At 36.7% G+C, this 15,372-nt stretch overlaps 1 protein-coding gene across 1 annotated transcript in view; it reads left to right on the top strand.

Moving 5' to 3' along the window:
* EMB2729 (Alpha amylase family protein) overlaps window positions 1–15,372 on the top strand; it is a 226,897-nt gene that overhangs the window by 119,109 nt on the left and 92,416 nt on the right. Inside the window, exon 13 of the mRNA XM_089998247.1 lies at window positions 5,740–5,811. Within this exon, the coding sequence (XP_089854373.1) occupies window positions 5,740–5,811 (72 nt within the window). The remainder of the gene's footprint in view (window positions 1–5,739; window positions 5,812–15,372) is intronic.

Raw genomic sequence — 15,372 nt, forward strand, 5'->3', positions numbered from 1 at the left:
GAACAGATCTAGATCTTCTCCTTAGATCTGACGACAGATCTGGGTAACATCCCAGATCTGTTATCAGATCTTCCCCAATCAAACACCACCAAACCTGATTTTAAGAAGTCGTAGGGTTATTGCTCCTCGTTGATGGAGATCAGTCCTTGGTCACGCTCCTAAGATCGAGGGCTTTGATACCATGTAGAAGAAGATGGGATGTACAACCACTTGTGTGTATAGAGAGAGAGAGAGAGAGAGAGAGAGAGAGAGAGAGAGAGAGAGAGTTGCATAATAGAAAACACGTTAACTCAATTGATTAGGGCTTCTCTCTATATTAAATAGAGAGAGGAAAAAAAAGAAATTACATCTAAGTCCCTATTAAGACCTCTAATATAAAAGAACTTAAACAAAGAACCACCTATTCTCAACAGATGACAAATTAAAAAAAATGAACTCAAGTGAATACAAAATGAGCAAATAAGATCATAAAGAAAATAGATAAAATTGATGACATAATGTTGACTGGGTTATGTGTAAGTTTCTAAGCTTGTGAATGTTTATGTCCTAATTTTTGCGGTTTATTTTATCCCACTTGTAGATTAAGTAGATAGGAACTCATGCATGTGCATGTGTAATATTATTTCATGCACATTTTTAAATTTTTACACCTGAATATGCATTGAAAAGCATGTGGAAAGAATGCATATTGGCATGTTATTCGTGATTTTTGCATACGGATGCATCGATGATCAAACAGATCATCCTGGGTTGTATGAGCCTCGATCATGCGTTGTTCTTTATTTTAGTTGTTATATGCATTGCAGAAAAATCAAATATGATATTATTGTTTTTATTGCACTGTTCCATGATGCTACAGGCTGTGGTCCCGTGAAGAGCTTGACATGCTGATTTGCAAGCTTATGTTATTAATTCTGCATGTTGATTTGCAAATGTAAAAGAGATGAATTAATAACAAGATAAAAGAAATTGAAGAACAATGTAAGTGATGTTTCCTTGATGTCCCTTCTTTATTGTGGGAATCTTGGATATTGCGGTTTTGGAAAAATCGTGAGGATACAAAAACTCCGTGTGCACTATTGTTACTCATGAACGCTATATTGAGGTCTTTTCTCCTGTCCACAGTTTTTGGGAGAATCCGCCACTTTGCTTGGGGTGATGTGTAAACACAACTGTTGTTTTGGTATACCAAGAAAGTGACACCAATGGATGCTGATTTTCATGGTGTTCTCGACATTGGATGCTGATTTTCAATGTTCCGATGGATGCTGATGTTTCTTGATATCGGTCGATGACTAAGTTTGAAACCGAGTAATAAAATACAAATTGTGTGCTAAGCTATCCTGAGAACCTAACTTAACCCCTGAGATTTTTCCCGTTTGGTGTATTCGCGGGTAACGATAATTGAAAAGATGAACTTAAATTGTGTGCATTTAATAGAGACATGTATACGAAAATAAAATTCTAATAAGAGATAATAATTTACTCATGCACCACATTGAAATCATGTATATTCCTGCTATGTATTAGATCATGCATGTTTTACTTGTTTCCTTAATTGTGATATATTGATGAATGCATGATGTTGTTCCTTAATGCATGTTAAATGTCTTTTATGCCTATATTGTAATCTCTGTTGTATTTAAATGTTCGCTCATGCCTAATAATTGTTCCCTATTGCATGAATGATTATTTAAATTATGAACGTGTTATATTTATGTCCTTCTAAAATATTGCATAAATCTTATTTATATTCTTTTTACTTATTTGATTAATTAGAGAGACCTGTACGCAGAATTCTTTGGATTCTGACACCTTACTTTTTGTGTTTTTCAGAGCCTCAGATGCCTAGTGGGGTGACTTGCTTCTGAAAAAGGGTCACGAGGGGATTACAAGACTGCAGGGCAAATTCTTTGGACGACGTGACTTTTTCCCTTTTGTCTTTCTTTTGTTTTACTTTCATTTAATTATGTCTCAGACTCTTTACATTTTAATAAATAAAGTTTGGGTTGGTTTGGTATGAAAAATGAGTATAAGATCCCTTGTGGTGATGGTTGTGTTTCACTGTAAGGCCCGGGTCTTTGTGATTGTTTCTGCACTGGAAAAAAAATTTTGCATTTTCAAGGGGTATGAATTGGGGTCGTTACATGTGCATAGTTATAGGGGAATGTTGAAACTGACTTATTGTATGCACTGCATGAGTAATGTCAAGCAGGTGATCGTTAAATAAGGACTCCAACCATCGGTTTTCATCTTTGCATTGATAACTTCAGCTTCAGGAGTACCCACCCTTTTTTCATAAGAAATGCCAAACATCTCAATAATCTCAGATGTAAACTTGGATTGAGTTAGAAAATAACCACAAACGGAATATGCTATCTCAATCCCTAAAACGTATCGAACGAAACCTAGATTTGTCATTTTAAAACTTTGTTTCAAAAACATTTTTTTATATAACTAACTCCCTGTTTATTTCCTATGGTAATGATCATATCATCAACATAGAGAAGTAGAATAACAACACATTTTTGATCAAAAAACTTTTTTTTCCAAAATTATAACATTTCTAGAGATATACAATTTATCATTATGAAGATCATAACATCTAAATCCTTTTTGGGTTTCTTCGTATCCAAGAAAAGTACAAAGAAGTGCATGAGAAGACAATTTGTATTTTTTGTTGATAAGAACAAAGCATTTGCATCTAAAAGATCTCAATCTAGAAAAATAAGAAGTTTTATAAAGTTTTTTGAGAGGGATAATGTTTTGAAGTTTGACAGCGGGAAAATGATTTATGAGATAAACAATGGTAACAACGGCCTGGGCCCAAAATTCCTTTGGGACATTTTTTGAAATGTAATGGGTTATAGTAGTTTCTATGATATGTCTATGTTTTCTTTTTGCCAAACCATTTTGTTGAGAGGTTTAAGCATAAGATCTTTGGCGTACAATTTCATTTAGTTTTGAATATTTTTTGAAATCATTTGACATAAACTCTCCACCTGAATCAAAGCAAAAAATAGTTATATTATACTCATAGATTTTTGACTAATTTATGAAATTATTTAAAATTTTCAAAAACTTTATGTTTATGCCTATGAAAGTAAATCCATGTGTACCGGGAATAATCATCAACAAAGATTACATAATAAGCATATCTATCATTCCACTCTTAGATACAATTGGTGTGAGACCCCATACTTCTGAATGTATTAATTCAAGTGGTTTAGTAGCAAAAAATGTTCTCTTGAAAGGAAATATCCTTCATTTTTTCAAGTATACAATCAGTGCAATCAAATTTTTTATTACAAAATTTTCTTAAATGAGGTATATTAGGCAATTTAAATATGCTAGGATGGCCTAACCTTTGATGACACAAAACAATGTCCAAGTCATGTACATTATACGAAAAAGTATTTTTGGGAATTATGAGTCAATCCATGTAGTAAAAATCTCCTTCTCTATGGCCTTCCCCAATCTGTATCCTGAACTGAAAATCCTGCACCTAACATTGGTCCGATAAAAAGAAGATTTTACAACCATGACCGGTAATTTGAGAAATGAAAAGAAGATTTAAATTGAGTTTTGGGACAAATCTAATTTTTTATATAAAAAAATTTGAAGAATTTTTAAAAACAGGAGATGAGCCATCGGTGGGAAAACATTAGATCTACTTGAATTATTTATATATGCAGAAAGCAAATAATTATGGGGGTCGTATAGAAAGAAGCACCAGAGTCCAAGAGCCAAGAAAATTTACTTAGAAGAGAAGAAGATGATATTGCAGCACTCGTAACAGAAGAGTATAAACCTTTGAGAAATGATTGTAGAGCTTCTACTAATTGGGATAACGACATGGTTCCAATGGATTTGGAATCTCTATTGGTTCTATTCTTATATTCATAGATGCATCTACTCTTCCCGCTCTTCGTTCATCCTTTCATTTTAATTCAGGGCAATAAGGCTTAATGTGCTTTGATTTTCCACAATTATGACATATGATCTTCCTATTCACCTCATTTTACACATTCTTTTTTATAGAATATGTATGTAATTTTTCTACTTTTATTTTTCTTATTTTTTCTTTTTTTTCTTTTTGTTTTTAGCACATGGAGGGGCCCACACGATATGATCGTTGGGCCCTCCAACGGTCCTAATTATGACCGTTGGAGGGGTCCCAACGATCATATTGGGAGCCCTTCCATGGCCTCCCATTTGTATAAATAGGGGTGCTCCCCCTTTAGTTTTTCTCAAGCTTTTTGTAAAGCTCTTTGACATTCAATAAAAGTTCTTTATTTTTCATGCTTTTGTGCATGTGTATATGTGCCCTTGTGAGAGTTCTCCTTGTGCCTTTGTGCACACTTCTTGTTTTAAGTATTGTGTTTGTATATACCTACTCTCTTCATAGAGTTCTTCACAAACATCCCCTTATATACAAGCTAAGAGGCTCAAAGAGCCATTGGGATCTCCCCAATGGCTAGAAACAGAGCCATGGGAGAGATCCTGACTCTATTGAGCATGAAAAAAATGCCCTCAACAATAAATAAAAAGAAAATATCAAAAGTAAAAAAGATAAAATACTATTGTGCCCCTAATGGGCACAGCCTATTCCATGATTGTGAAATAACCAAAATAGCCCTGATGGGTATTTCCTATTACAACATTATAAAGATTTATTATATATATATATAATGTACAATGTAAAATATATACGTATATATGTAACTTAACATTTTTAACTAGTGATTTTTCTACAATTATTTTGACTTATCTCACTATTTAGCTGCCTTTTTTTCATATATAATGGATAATTTGACCCCACCGATGTTTGATGAAACAATTCTGGGTCCTTTTTCTCTAATAAGGGCTTATCCTTGTCTCTGTCTTTGTGCATTTGCTTGTGAGCGTGTGCAGTAGGTGTAGTGTAATCCTTGCCCTTGCAATGAAACCTCATCCAGGTCTTAACCGTTCCAGCCCCTGTGCACAGGATTATTGAGGTGATGGCATGTCGTTATCTTCTAGAGCTTTTCAGCTTAACTTCAGAGCTATGTCACATGGATACAGATGCGAGAACAGGATATGACGCTGATGCGCTTGGTGTGAAACAATAATTCTGAAAAATCAGGACACGACGACGGCTGCATACACACATATATGTATGTGTCTGTGTGTGTATGAAATAGCAATTTATATCACTATAATTAGGAACATTAAATAATAAAACTAAGTTGAAATTGGAATATAGTGTAATTGATGACACATTTTAAAAAAGAAAAAACTCTAAGTGAATACAAAATAATTAAATAAGATCACAAAAGAAAATAGATAAAAGTTAGTGACACAATGTTGACTGTGTGAAACTGGTTTGATTGTATCCATGAAGTGTCTGAGTGCCTTGTCATCTGGACACAGGGAACATGTGCTAAGTGAAGTGTTTGTGTGACATAGTTTCAAAGATCTGAATTTGTTGATTTGTTGCTCAGATTATCATCTGTTGTTATATAATTTAAACACATTCACCTTGGGATGAAAGTCAATTACTATAGGTGTTGATAAGTTGATTAGTGTGGATGATATTTAATGACACTGAACAATTTAAAAATGTTTTTTAACCCTTAAATTTGTAACTGGGCTTCTTGTGACGAAAACTTTTAGATGTCCAACTTTACATTTTCTTGTCTAATGAAATTTTAAATTTCAAAGTTCTTCGGTGAGCTGATACTGGTATTGTCCATGCAGATTGTGCTTTCGCTTGCAGGAAACCTGCAAAGTGTGGAAAAGATGCTTGTCTATGCTGAGAATCATAGCCAGGTTCACATTCTTTCTTTCTTCTTTTTTCTTTTGCCTCTGCTGTCAGAAAATAATACAGTTCCATCTTATACCTCCATCAACAGCTCTAAAATTTCCTTGTTTAAATGGGTAGATTCATAGTTGCCAGAACAGGAAACGAAAGTGGGAAGCAGTACGGGAATCGGAATCAGGAATCAGTCATTCAAAAATCCTAGAGGATTTGAGACTCGAGAAGCGAGTAGGAATCGGGGGAACCATTAGGAAGCGAAATATGAAATTGTAAGAAATATTGATTAAATGATGGATGTAAGAAGAAGAAAAACTTTAAGAAATAAAGGGTTTTGAGGAGAGAAGTACATTAAAAAATAATTAAGAAATGCTGTTTACTATCAACAACTATATCATCTTATTGTAATGAAATAAAGAATGCAAAAGAATATGCCACTTTAAGGGCTACAAGAGTACAAAAATGTGCACAAAAATAAAGCCACACAAGGCAAAACAAGAGCCACTAATGGGCAAATACAATTAGCCTCAAAGGCACATAGAGAATGCTCACAATAGAGAGAACACGAGTAAAAATATAAAAATATTTAATCATAAAATATCCGAGCAAAGCATAATACAAAAAGGGGAAAGAACAATAGGCACTTGGGAGGCTCTAAGAGCTGAGCCTTTGGGAGCTCCCAATGACTTTTTCGATCATTCACCAAAAAGCCCTAACAAAAAGAAAAAAGAAAAAAATAAGAATGCAAAAAATAAAAAGGACAAGTTTGTCCTTAATGGACAACAACTATTACATGTGGGTAAAAAAACCAAAATGCCCCTAAAGCGCATTACCTATTACATATGTACATACAACATATATGTATATATTATATATAAATAAACATATTTAACATATTTTAACACTCAAACTTATAATGTGATCACCAAAAGTTTGCTAAGCAGGGAAATGAAGCGAGGTGATGGAAGAACTTAAGTGATGAAGTCAACAAGCCCGCATTCTGAAATCACGTACGACAACTCAATGGTCCCTCTTGTAATGCAACAATAAGTGCACTGCCACAATGCCAAAAGAGGTTACGAATGTGCACACACAAACACAAATGCCACTTATGGTTCAAATATGCAAAAGCCACAAAGGGGCTAATACATAAACCTCTCAAAAGAGCGGAAGAACACCAATATAAAAACAAATATATATTCCAATATGCTTAGGACAAGCATTAACACAAGAAAGGGCTAACAACCCCTTTATATACAAGAGAGTGTATTGGGGAGGTCCCAATATAGATGTTGGGGGCTCCCCAACGGTTATATTTATGGCCGTTGGAGAGCCCCCAACAACTCTACGGTCATATTGATCATAGAGTCCCTAAATAAAATGGTAATTTAGTAAAAAATAAAATAAAGAACTAAAACCCAAAACTGTACCTAATGGATGACACTTATTATATGTACAAATAACCAACATACCCCTGGTCAAATACCCAAATTACATAGCCCCAATATATATATATATATATAAGATAATACAGTACAATACATTTTAACACCTCTCTTAAACTTATGGTGCGATCATTGAAAGTTTGTCAAGAAGAAAATGAAATCGAGGTGACAGAAGCGCCTTGGTGAAGAAATCTGCTAGTTGATACTCGGAAGAGACATATGGTTGGGTGATGGTCTGTCTCAGGAATTCTTCACGCACATAGTGGCAATCCATTTCTATATGTTTGGTCCTTTCATGAAATATATGATTGTCAGCTATGTATATTGCACTCTTATTATCACAACACGGTCTGGAGCAGAGTTGCCAGTCGAGGAAGCAGAAGCGGAAAGCGAGGCACTTTTAAAATTTTAGGAAGCGGGAAGCATGAGACGACTTAGAAGTTAACCAGGAATCGTCTCAGAAGCGAACCGGAAGCGACCTAGGAAGCGAGGGGAAGTGGAAATAAAAATAAAAATAGAAAAAAATGAAAAAAGGGGGAAGTGAGCTTCTCCTAAATAAAAAAAATAAATGGGAAGCGTGCTTCCCATTTTTTTGTGTGCTTCCCAGCATGTTTTGGAAGCGCGATGTTTCGTGCTTTCGAAACATGTTTCAGAGAAGCGCACTTCCCCACTCCTAAGGGCACTTCTGTTAACTCTGGCCTGGAGTGTGTCTGAAGATAAACGCTCCTGTCTTCAAGAAATTTTCGCATCCAAACAATCTCTGATGTTGTCATTTGCACGATGCTCAGGGTCAATAGACAATAATGATACTTTTTGTTCTTTTTGCACTTTTACGACACCAGAGAATCACCTAAAAATATACAAAAACCAATAGTTGAGCATCGATCATTTCGATCTCCCAAATCTGAGTCACAATAAGCAATTAATTTAAGAGAAGAAGAGGGGGATAACAAAAGACCTCTAAAGGTGGAGGTCTATAAATATTTAACAATTCTCATCATAATACTCCATGTGGACTGCCGTGGGAGAATGTTGGAATTGGATAGAAGTATGAACTGTATGCGCAATATCAGGCCTAGTAATAGTTAAATAAGTCAAAGCGCCAATCATTTGTTGATATAAAGTAAGATCCGCCAGAGGTGTCCCATTCAGGGTTGTAAGTATTGTGCCGTATTGTACGATATATATTACTTTGGGGGGGGGGGGGTAAACATACTTGTATCAAGTTTATCGTACGATATACCCCCTGCATCGTACGGTACAATATGATACATATCATTTTTTAAATCATATTTTATAAATTTGGTTATTTTGTGTTTGTTTATATAATATGAAAGTATGAGTCTTGTGCTATGTCACATGAGTGTGGATATGGATGTAGATGTGGCGATGCGACACTTTAGAAAAACTTTGGTGAGGGGGTGCAGGAAGGGTATATATATAAATAATTTTTAACCATTTTAAGTTAACACTAATGAAATAAAAACAATCATCATATCATCAATTCATCATGCATAAATTCTTGCAATATATCAAGTAATAATCTACAATTGCTATTCCTCATCAATAAAAATTAACACCATATATATATATATATATATATATATATACACACACACACACACACACATGTATGTGTGTGCATTTATGTATTTATATATATAATTGAATAAAATTGAAATTCGTTAGGGTTAATTGAATCTACTTTTGGATAGAAATGGACCTCAGCGTGGTTGACTTCACCTAACACAAAGGAATCCGTGTCCAAGTGTTGCACCCGCATGGGTGCATGTGCGACATCGATGCGGTACCTGTAATTAAATGGTGGTCTTCCACAAATGCATGAACAACTCATAAAGATGTGTCTATTGGAGACACTACAAGCATGACCCTTGAAAGGGTATACATGAAAGAAGACTTGAAAATAAATAATATTTTATTTATACACAAAATGTTTAAGAAGCATTGCTTTACAAAGGAGGGGTTCACCCCTATGTATATAAATGAAAGAGTGTGGAGGGAAGGGCTCTTCCTAAGAGTCATTGGACCTAGTCTAAGGACTCTATTTATAGCTCTGTAAGTGTGCTCAAGATCTAACGAGATCTTGACGATCTAGTTCAAAGTGAACTAGAAAAATAAAATAAAGAAAAAGGAAAAGAAAGAAAATCAATAAAAAAGTAAAAAAAATAAATATATAATATATATATATATATTATATGTATTTACATGCTACATTTTAACACTCTCAAACTTATGCTACAATGAGCGAAAGTTTGTCAAAGAGAGTGAAATCTGGGTGCAACACGAGGCCTGTTAATTGATACTCTGATGTAACATATGGCGGATCAATGGTTCCATGTAAGTATTCATCTCTGACATAGTGAGAGTCCATCTCAATGTGTTTAGTGCACTCATGGAACGCCCGGTTGCTTGTAATACAGATGACACTTTTGTTGTCACAACACATTTTTGAAGCTTGCGTCGCTTCAGCTCCCATATCTGCTAACAATCATCTGAGCCAAACAACTTCCATAGTGGTGGTTGCCATGACTCTATATTCAACTTTGGTTGAGCAAAGAGAGACCTGCTCTTTCTTGCACCTCCACGAAATCAAGGATTCACCTAAGAATATACAAAAACCAGTGGTTGAGTGCCTATTATTGGGATCACTGGTTGATCTTTTTGCAGTGGTATTTTTAAAAGTTATTTTTCAATAAAACATTTGGAAAATCGTTAACCAAAGATATAAAAACCGACTTTCCATAAACGTGGCGAGTACGAGTCGAATCCTCAGGGAACAAGAGAATATTCAAATTAAATATAAAAATTTCAATTTATTAATATCATAAATGTGTACAACTAAGTCAAACACTACAACTCTAGTTAAGTTACAAACTAAAAATAAAAATCAAATCCTAAAGTAGGTTGCTGAAGCCTTCTCCAAATCGCATGGGCATTTTTGTCATTTCACCAGTTCCAACCTTCTTGCGCCTAACAAAATTCCTTTTAATCTGTAGTAAACTTATTAACCTAAAACATAGAAAACAACAAGTTAGTAAACATAATTACAACAATTAATTTAAAAACTACACTAAAACTAATTCTAAAATTAATGACTAAAACTAAATTACAATTAAAAAAAAGTTAACTAAAATGCAATATCTAATGAAACTAACTAATTATATTAAATCTAACTACTTTAACTACTGTAAATACACTAACTAATATGCAGAAAAATAAGAAAAACTATCAAAAACTAACTAATTAGCAAAAAGACTATTTTGCCCTCAATATAGTGCAAAATTAAATTCTGACAGGTTTTTGAAAATAGACTGTTTGGAGGGGCAAACGAGGTCCAAATTTTCTGAAATTTCTTCTGTTCTATTTCTGATAGATTCAAGAATCTGTCAGACTTTACATAATTGAAAAATTCATCCGGAAGCTCCGGATGTAAGCGTTTCAAATCCGATAAAATCTTGGAAGTCGTTTGTCCCGAAATTTAAAAACCCTAAAAACTTGTTTTCGAAGAACGCATAAAAATCAGACCAAATCAACTCTAATTGAGCTGATTTTTGGTCTGTTGACAGTTAACACACCAATGAAGAGAATAAAATAAAATTTTCAGAAAACTCAGAAAAAATGCACATAAAATGACGAGTGCAAAATGCGGCAAAATCTGGTTTTGAAATTCAGTGCACTATTCACTTGAAAGAATTCAATTTATGCACTAATAAATTGAAGTACATGCAATACAGACCTAAACACCTCTAGTATGCTGTTAATGACATGAAATAAAGCTAATTACACTAAAGAATTAAATCTAGCATGAATACCTAGGTTACTTGAAAGAAATGCAAGTTAATTCTAAAATAGAATTCTAAATTACATGCAATCACCACTTTAATTAAAATGCAACTAAGAGTTAGAATAACTAAATTAATGAAATTATCTAACCTAATACAATTAATCTTAATGTAAACTAACTAATTAACTTTAAAAAAAATTTGAATTTAAAACAAACTTTAAATTAAAGTTAAAAACTAACTTAAACCTAACTAGGGTTAGTTGACTTAATTAGGGTCGAAAGGGCACGATTTTAGATTGACTTTGACCTAGGCATTCATGCCCCCCTAAGTGGACCCCACTAGGGTTAATTACCAATTAAATAAACATAATCAAATGAGTAAATACAACCATTAAACACTTGCCGAATTTACTATACCACAGAAAATTTTAAAACACCTAATGCAAGGTCAACTTTTCCTAAAATAACTAATGAAAATATGTGAGCATTTTGCTAAGCTAAACAATTAATTGAAAGAAGGCAAAGATGCTAAGTGACGGATTTGGAATCCAGTGAGCCCTCATAAAGACTTGCCTTGTTGAAGAAGATTGGCTATTTCAAAGTCAAAAATATCATCCCATAGGGCCCACACAGTTTTAGCTTGAATAAGGAATAGGCTATTCTTTCTAAAATCGCTCAAGAAGGCTTTTAGGCATAATTTGAAATTCAAGTCTCATTGTCTAATTTGGAAAGGAGGAAAAGATTCTCTTGGCTGGGTTGTTTGAAAATGAGTCAAGCTTTCTAAAATAAAACCCTCGAAATTTAGAAACCACTTAATGCCCCAAATCGCCACTTTTGCACATAGACACAAATGCCTTTCTTGAAATTTGAATCCTTAGAATTCCCTATAACTAACTATACTAAATCAACTTATACTAACCTAATTAGTAGTTGCTAAATACATGGGTAGACTTGTACTAAATAAAAAAATCGCGAATCACTAAAAATTAGGAATGATAGAAATCTACTTAAGTCAATTATTGACTAAAATTACATACAATGAATCTAGACCAAGATAAGAAATTTCCTAAACATGCTAAAACTCACCAAAGGAAGCTTGGGACCTTGCTGGACATCAATGGCTGCCGTCCCATTGGAGAAGACGATAGCCTCCTAAGACACACTAAAACAATTTTACAATGACAAAAAGAAAAATGATTTTTATTAAGCCAAAATTGAAACACTCAAAAACGAATTTTCTATTTACCTTAAACCATACTAAGATCGACTCTACACTGTATAAAACCACCCTCTAACCTACTGTTTCTGCAAAAAAAATCAGAATGTTAAAACTTGACAGAAAACCAAAACCGGCTAAGCTATCCTTAGCCGATTTTCACAATTTACCTAAACCCAATACACAAAATGATTTAACACCCTAAACTAAATTAAAACCCCGTCTTAAGGGGTTTAAAAACATACTTTTAACCTACTGTCACTAACAAAAAAATCAGAATTCTAATCTTAACCAATATCAAAACCGGCTAGACTAGGTCTAGCCAATTTTTACAATTTAGATAAAAACGAAATCTAAATTAGATTGGCATTTTACTTGGGACTAAACTTGTAAAACCCAGTTTAAAAAAAAAAAAATTCGGACCCGGGTCGGGTCTGGACCCGACCCGGATCCAGACCCGACCCGGATCCACCCCGTGCCCAGCCCCTCGAAAACCCTTTTCAAAGGGGGCTGGCAGCCCACGGAGGAGGGGAGATCTCCGGCGACACAGGGGGCGGGCCCTGTGTGCGTCCTTCCTTATAAAAAGGCGAGAGGGGAGAGGGGAGGGCTTACGAGCTTCCCCGACCCCCCGACTCTCTCTCTCATCTCTTGTCTCTCGTCTCTCTCCCCTCTGCCTCTGTTCTCTCCCCCCCCCGACTCTATCTCTCGTCTCTCCCTCTTTGCATCTCCGACGAGCCCCCCTTCATGACAGTCACCTCTCCGGCGAGCCCCCCCTTCCCGGCGACCTCCCACTCCCTTCGGCAGCCCAGGTAACCCCTCCTCCCTCTCTGTGTCTCCCTCCCGATAGCGGCAGGCAGGGGCCAAAGGCCCCTGCGACTCTCCCTCCCTCTGTTTACCTTTCGGCAGGGGGCCATCGGCCCCTGCCCCCCCTTCTTTTCAAATTCCAGCAAGGGCCGATGGCCCCTGCCTTTTTTTTTTATGAACGACAGGGGCCTTTGGCCCTTGCCTCCTCTCCTGTTAAGCCGCAGGGGGCCTTTGGCCCGTGCACACCCTCTCCCTACTCATTTCCTTGGCAGGGGCCATCGGCCCCAGCCCCTTTCTTTAAAATCTGGCAGGAGCCGAAGGCTCCTACCCCTCCTTTCTTTAAAATCCAGCAAGGGCCTCCTAAGGCCCTTGCCCTTTTCCTTTTAGAGACCCAGCAGGGGACGATGGCCCAACCCCTCTCTAATCGACACGGGCCTCTAGCCCCTGTCCCATTTCCTGTGCCCCTGCCTCATCTTCCGAGGGCTGCAGGTGCGCATTTGGCCCCTGCGACCCTGTCTCTCTCTCGTTTTGCCTTCTGACAGGCCAACGGAAGGGGGTGTGAAGCCCCCCTTCCATTCGAGGTAGGAGAAGCTGAGTCTCCTCTCTACCTTTGCTCGTTTTTATGCCTTCTAAAATCATATTTTTGCAGTTTACGCAACGGAACCCGTTCGCGCCCCACGAGCTAAACCAACGATCACCTACGCTCGTAGACGACTTCGTCCTCGCAATACCCCAAGGTAGGAGAAGTTACACAATGACTTAAATAACTAAATCAAGCTTAAATAATTAAAGGTTGAAAGGACTTAATTACATATCTATATACATATACGTATATAAGTACTCTTTTAAATTCAAGGACGCGGTTTCGCGATCCTTGTCGTTTGCTTCCACATTTCCTGTTTCTGTTTGCCGTCGCGCTTTGTGCCCAGGCTTTTGTTTTCGTATTTACTACTTACTGCCTTTTAATTCAAGGACGCGGTTTCGCGATCCTTGTCCTTTGCTTTCGCATTTCCTGTTTCTGTTTGCCGTCGCGCTTTGCGCCTAGACTTTTGCTTTCGTATTTACCACTTACTGTCTTTTTAATTCAAGGACGCGGTTTCGCGATCCTTGTCCTTGCTTTCACATTTCCTGTTTCTGTTTGCCGTCACGCTTCGCGCCCAGGCTCTTGCTTTTCGCATTATTGTCTTTTATTTTTGCCTTGCCCTCGACTCAGCGTATTCGGGAGGAATACCTATTCCACTTTTTTACCCAATATGTTTTGGGAAAACCCTTGATCTGGGGCAAGATCAAGTTGTTGGGTGATGAGTTCATTTGTGAAGCCCATTTACCAAAACTAGTGTCGTGACTTGCATAGCACCTAGACACTGCATCATCAGTTGTCAGATTCGATAAAATCACATGCCATATGTTGGCAAGTTGTGGGTCGTTTCGAAAGATTTAAAATGTTAAAATAGGTTTTTAAAACATTATATCTCTACGAAACACACTCCCGAGGCTCCTATTAAGGACCTATATCCCTTTCCTCGTAAGTGTACTCTTGAACATGCGAGGCATGTTAGTACTACGACGATTGGATGAGAGGGTCTTATGACCTCGATTAGTGCTTTGTGCACGTTGTTGAAAACACATAAAAATGAGATTGCCTTCATAGGCAAGATGCTCGTTTTGGTCTAATGGACCAGAGCATGAAGAATGAGGCAACGACTAAGAAACCCCGTCGCGCTCAATTCAACCTGGCTTCGTCAAGAGAGAGGACGAAGGGTACCAACTCCGATGGACAGACCATTTATGGCTTTTTAAAAGGGCAAAAGACCCGTTTTTCCCCAGTCATCGGAGGTTAGGGGGGGGGATAGAGGCTATATAAGTTAGCCTAACACTTCTGCAGAAGTTGGATGCATCCCTATCAGGCCTTGGGGACTTACTCTCTCGACCATCGGTCGTCTCCATAGGAATATGATTCAGTCAGACAACCGAGGTATCTTAAAATACTTAACATAATGAACACTCGACTTGGACTCGACTGTTTCGACTCACGTGCCATGTATGTACCCGCATGGCCGGTTAACAAGTAATAACTAAATTGAGCATGCTCACTTTTCAGTTTGTTGTACTTGTTCCTCCGGTCTATCTGCTTAGTTTGCTCGTTACTACCTGCTTTATAAATTATCTATGCCTAATTTAGTTCTTTCTGTCTTTGTGCTCTCCTACTAGTTTTTCACAAAACTAACCCATTTCATGGGTACAGGTGACAAATAGGTGCATCAGGCGATGGCGCGACTGCGAGATGATTTAAGGATCCACTGTT

Source organism: Nuphar pumila, chromosome 1 (genome assembly GCF_984573655.1).
Source record: "Nuphar pumila chromosome 1, dmNupPumi1.hap1.1, whole genome shotgun sequence".
Classification (NCBI taxonomy): Eukaryota; Viridiplantae; Streptophyta; class Magnoliopsida; order Nymphaeales; family Nymphaeaceae; genus Nuphar; species Nuphar pumila.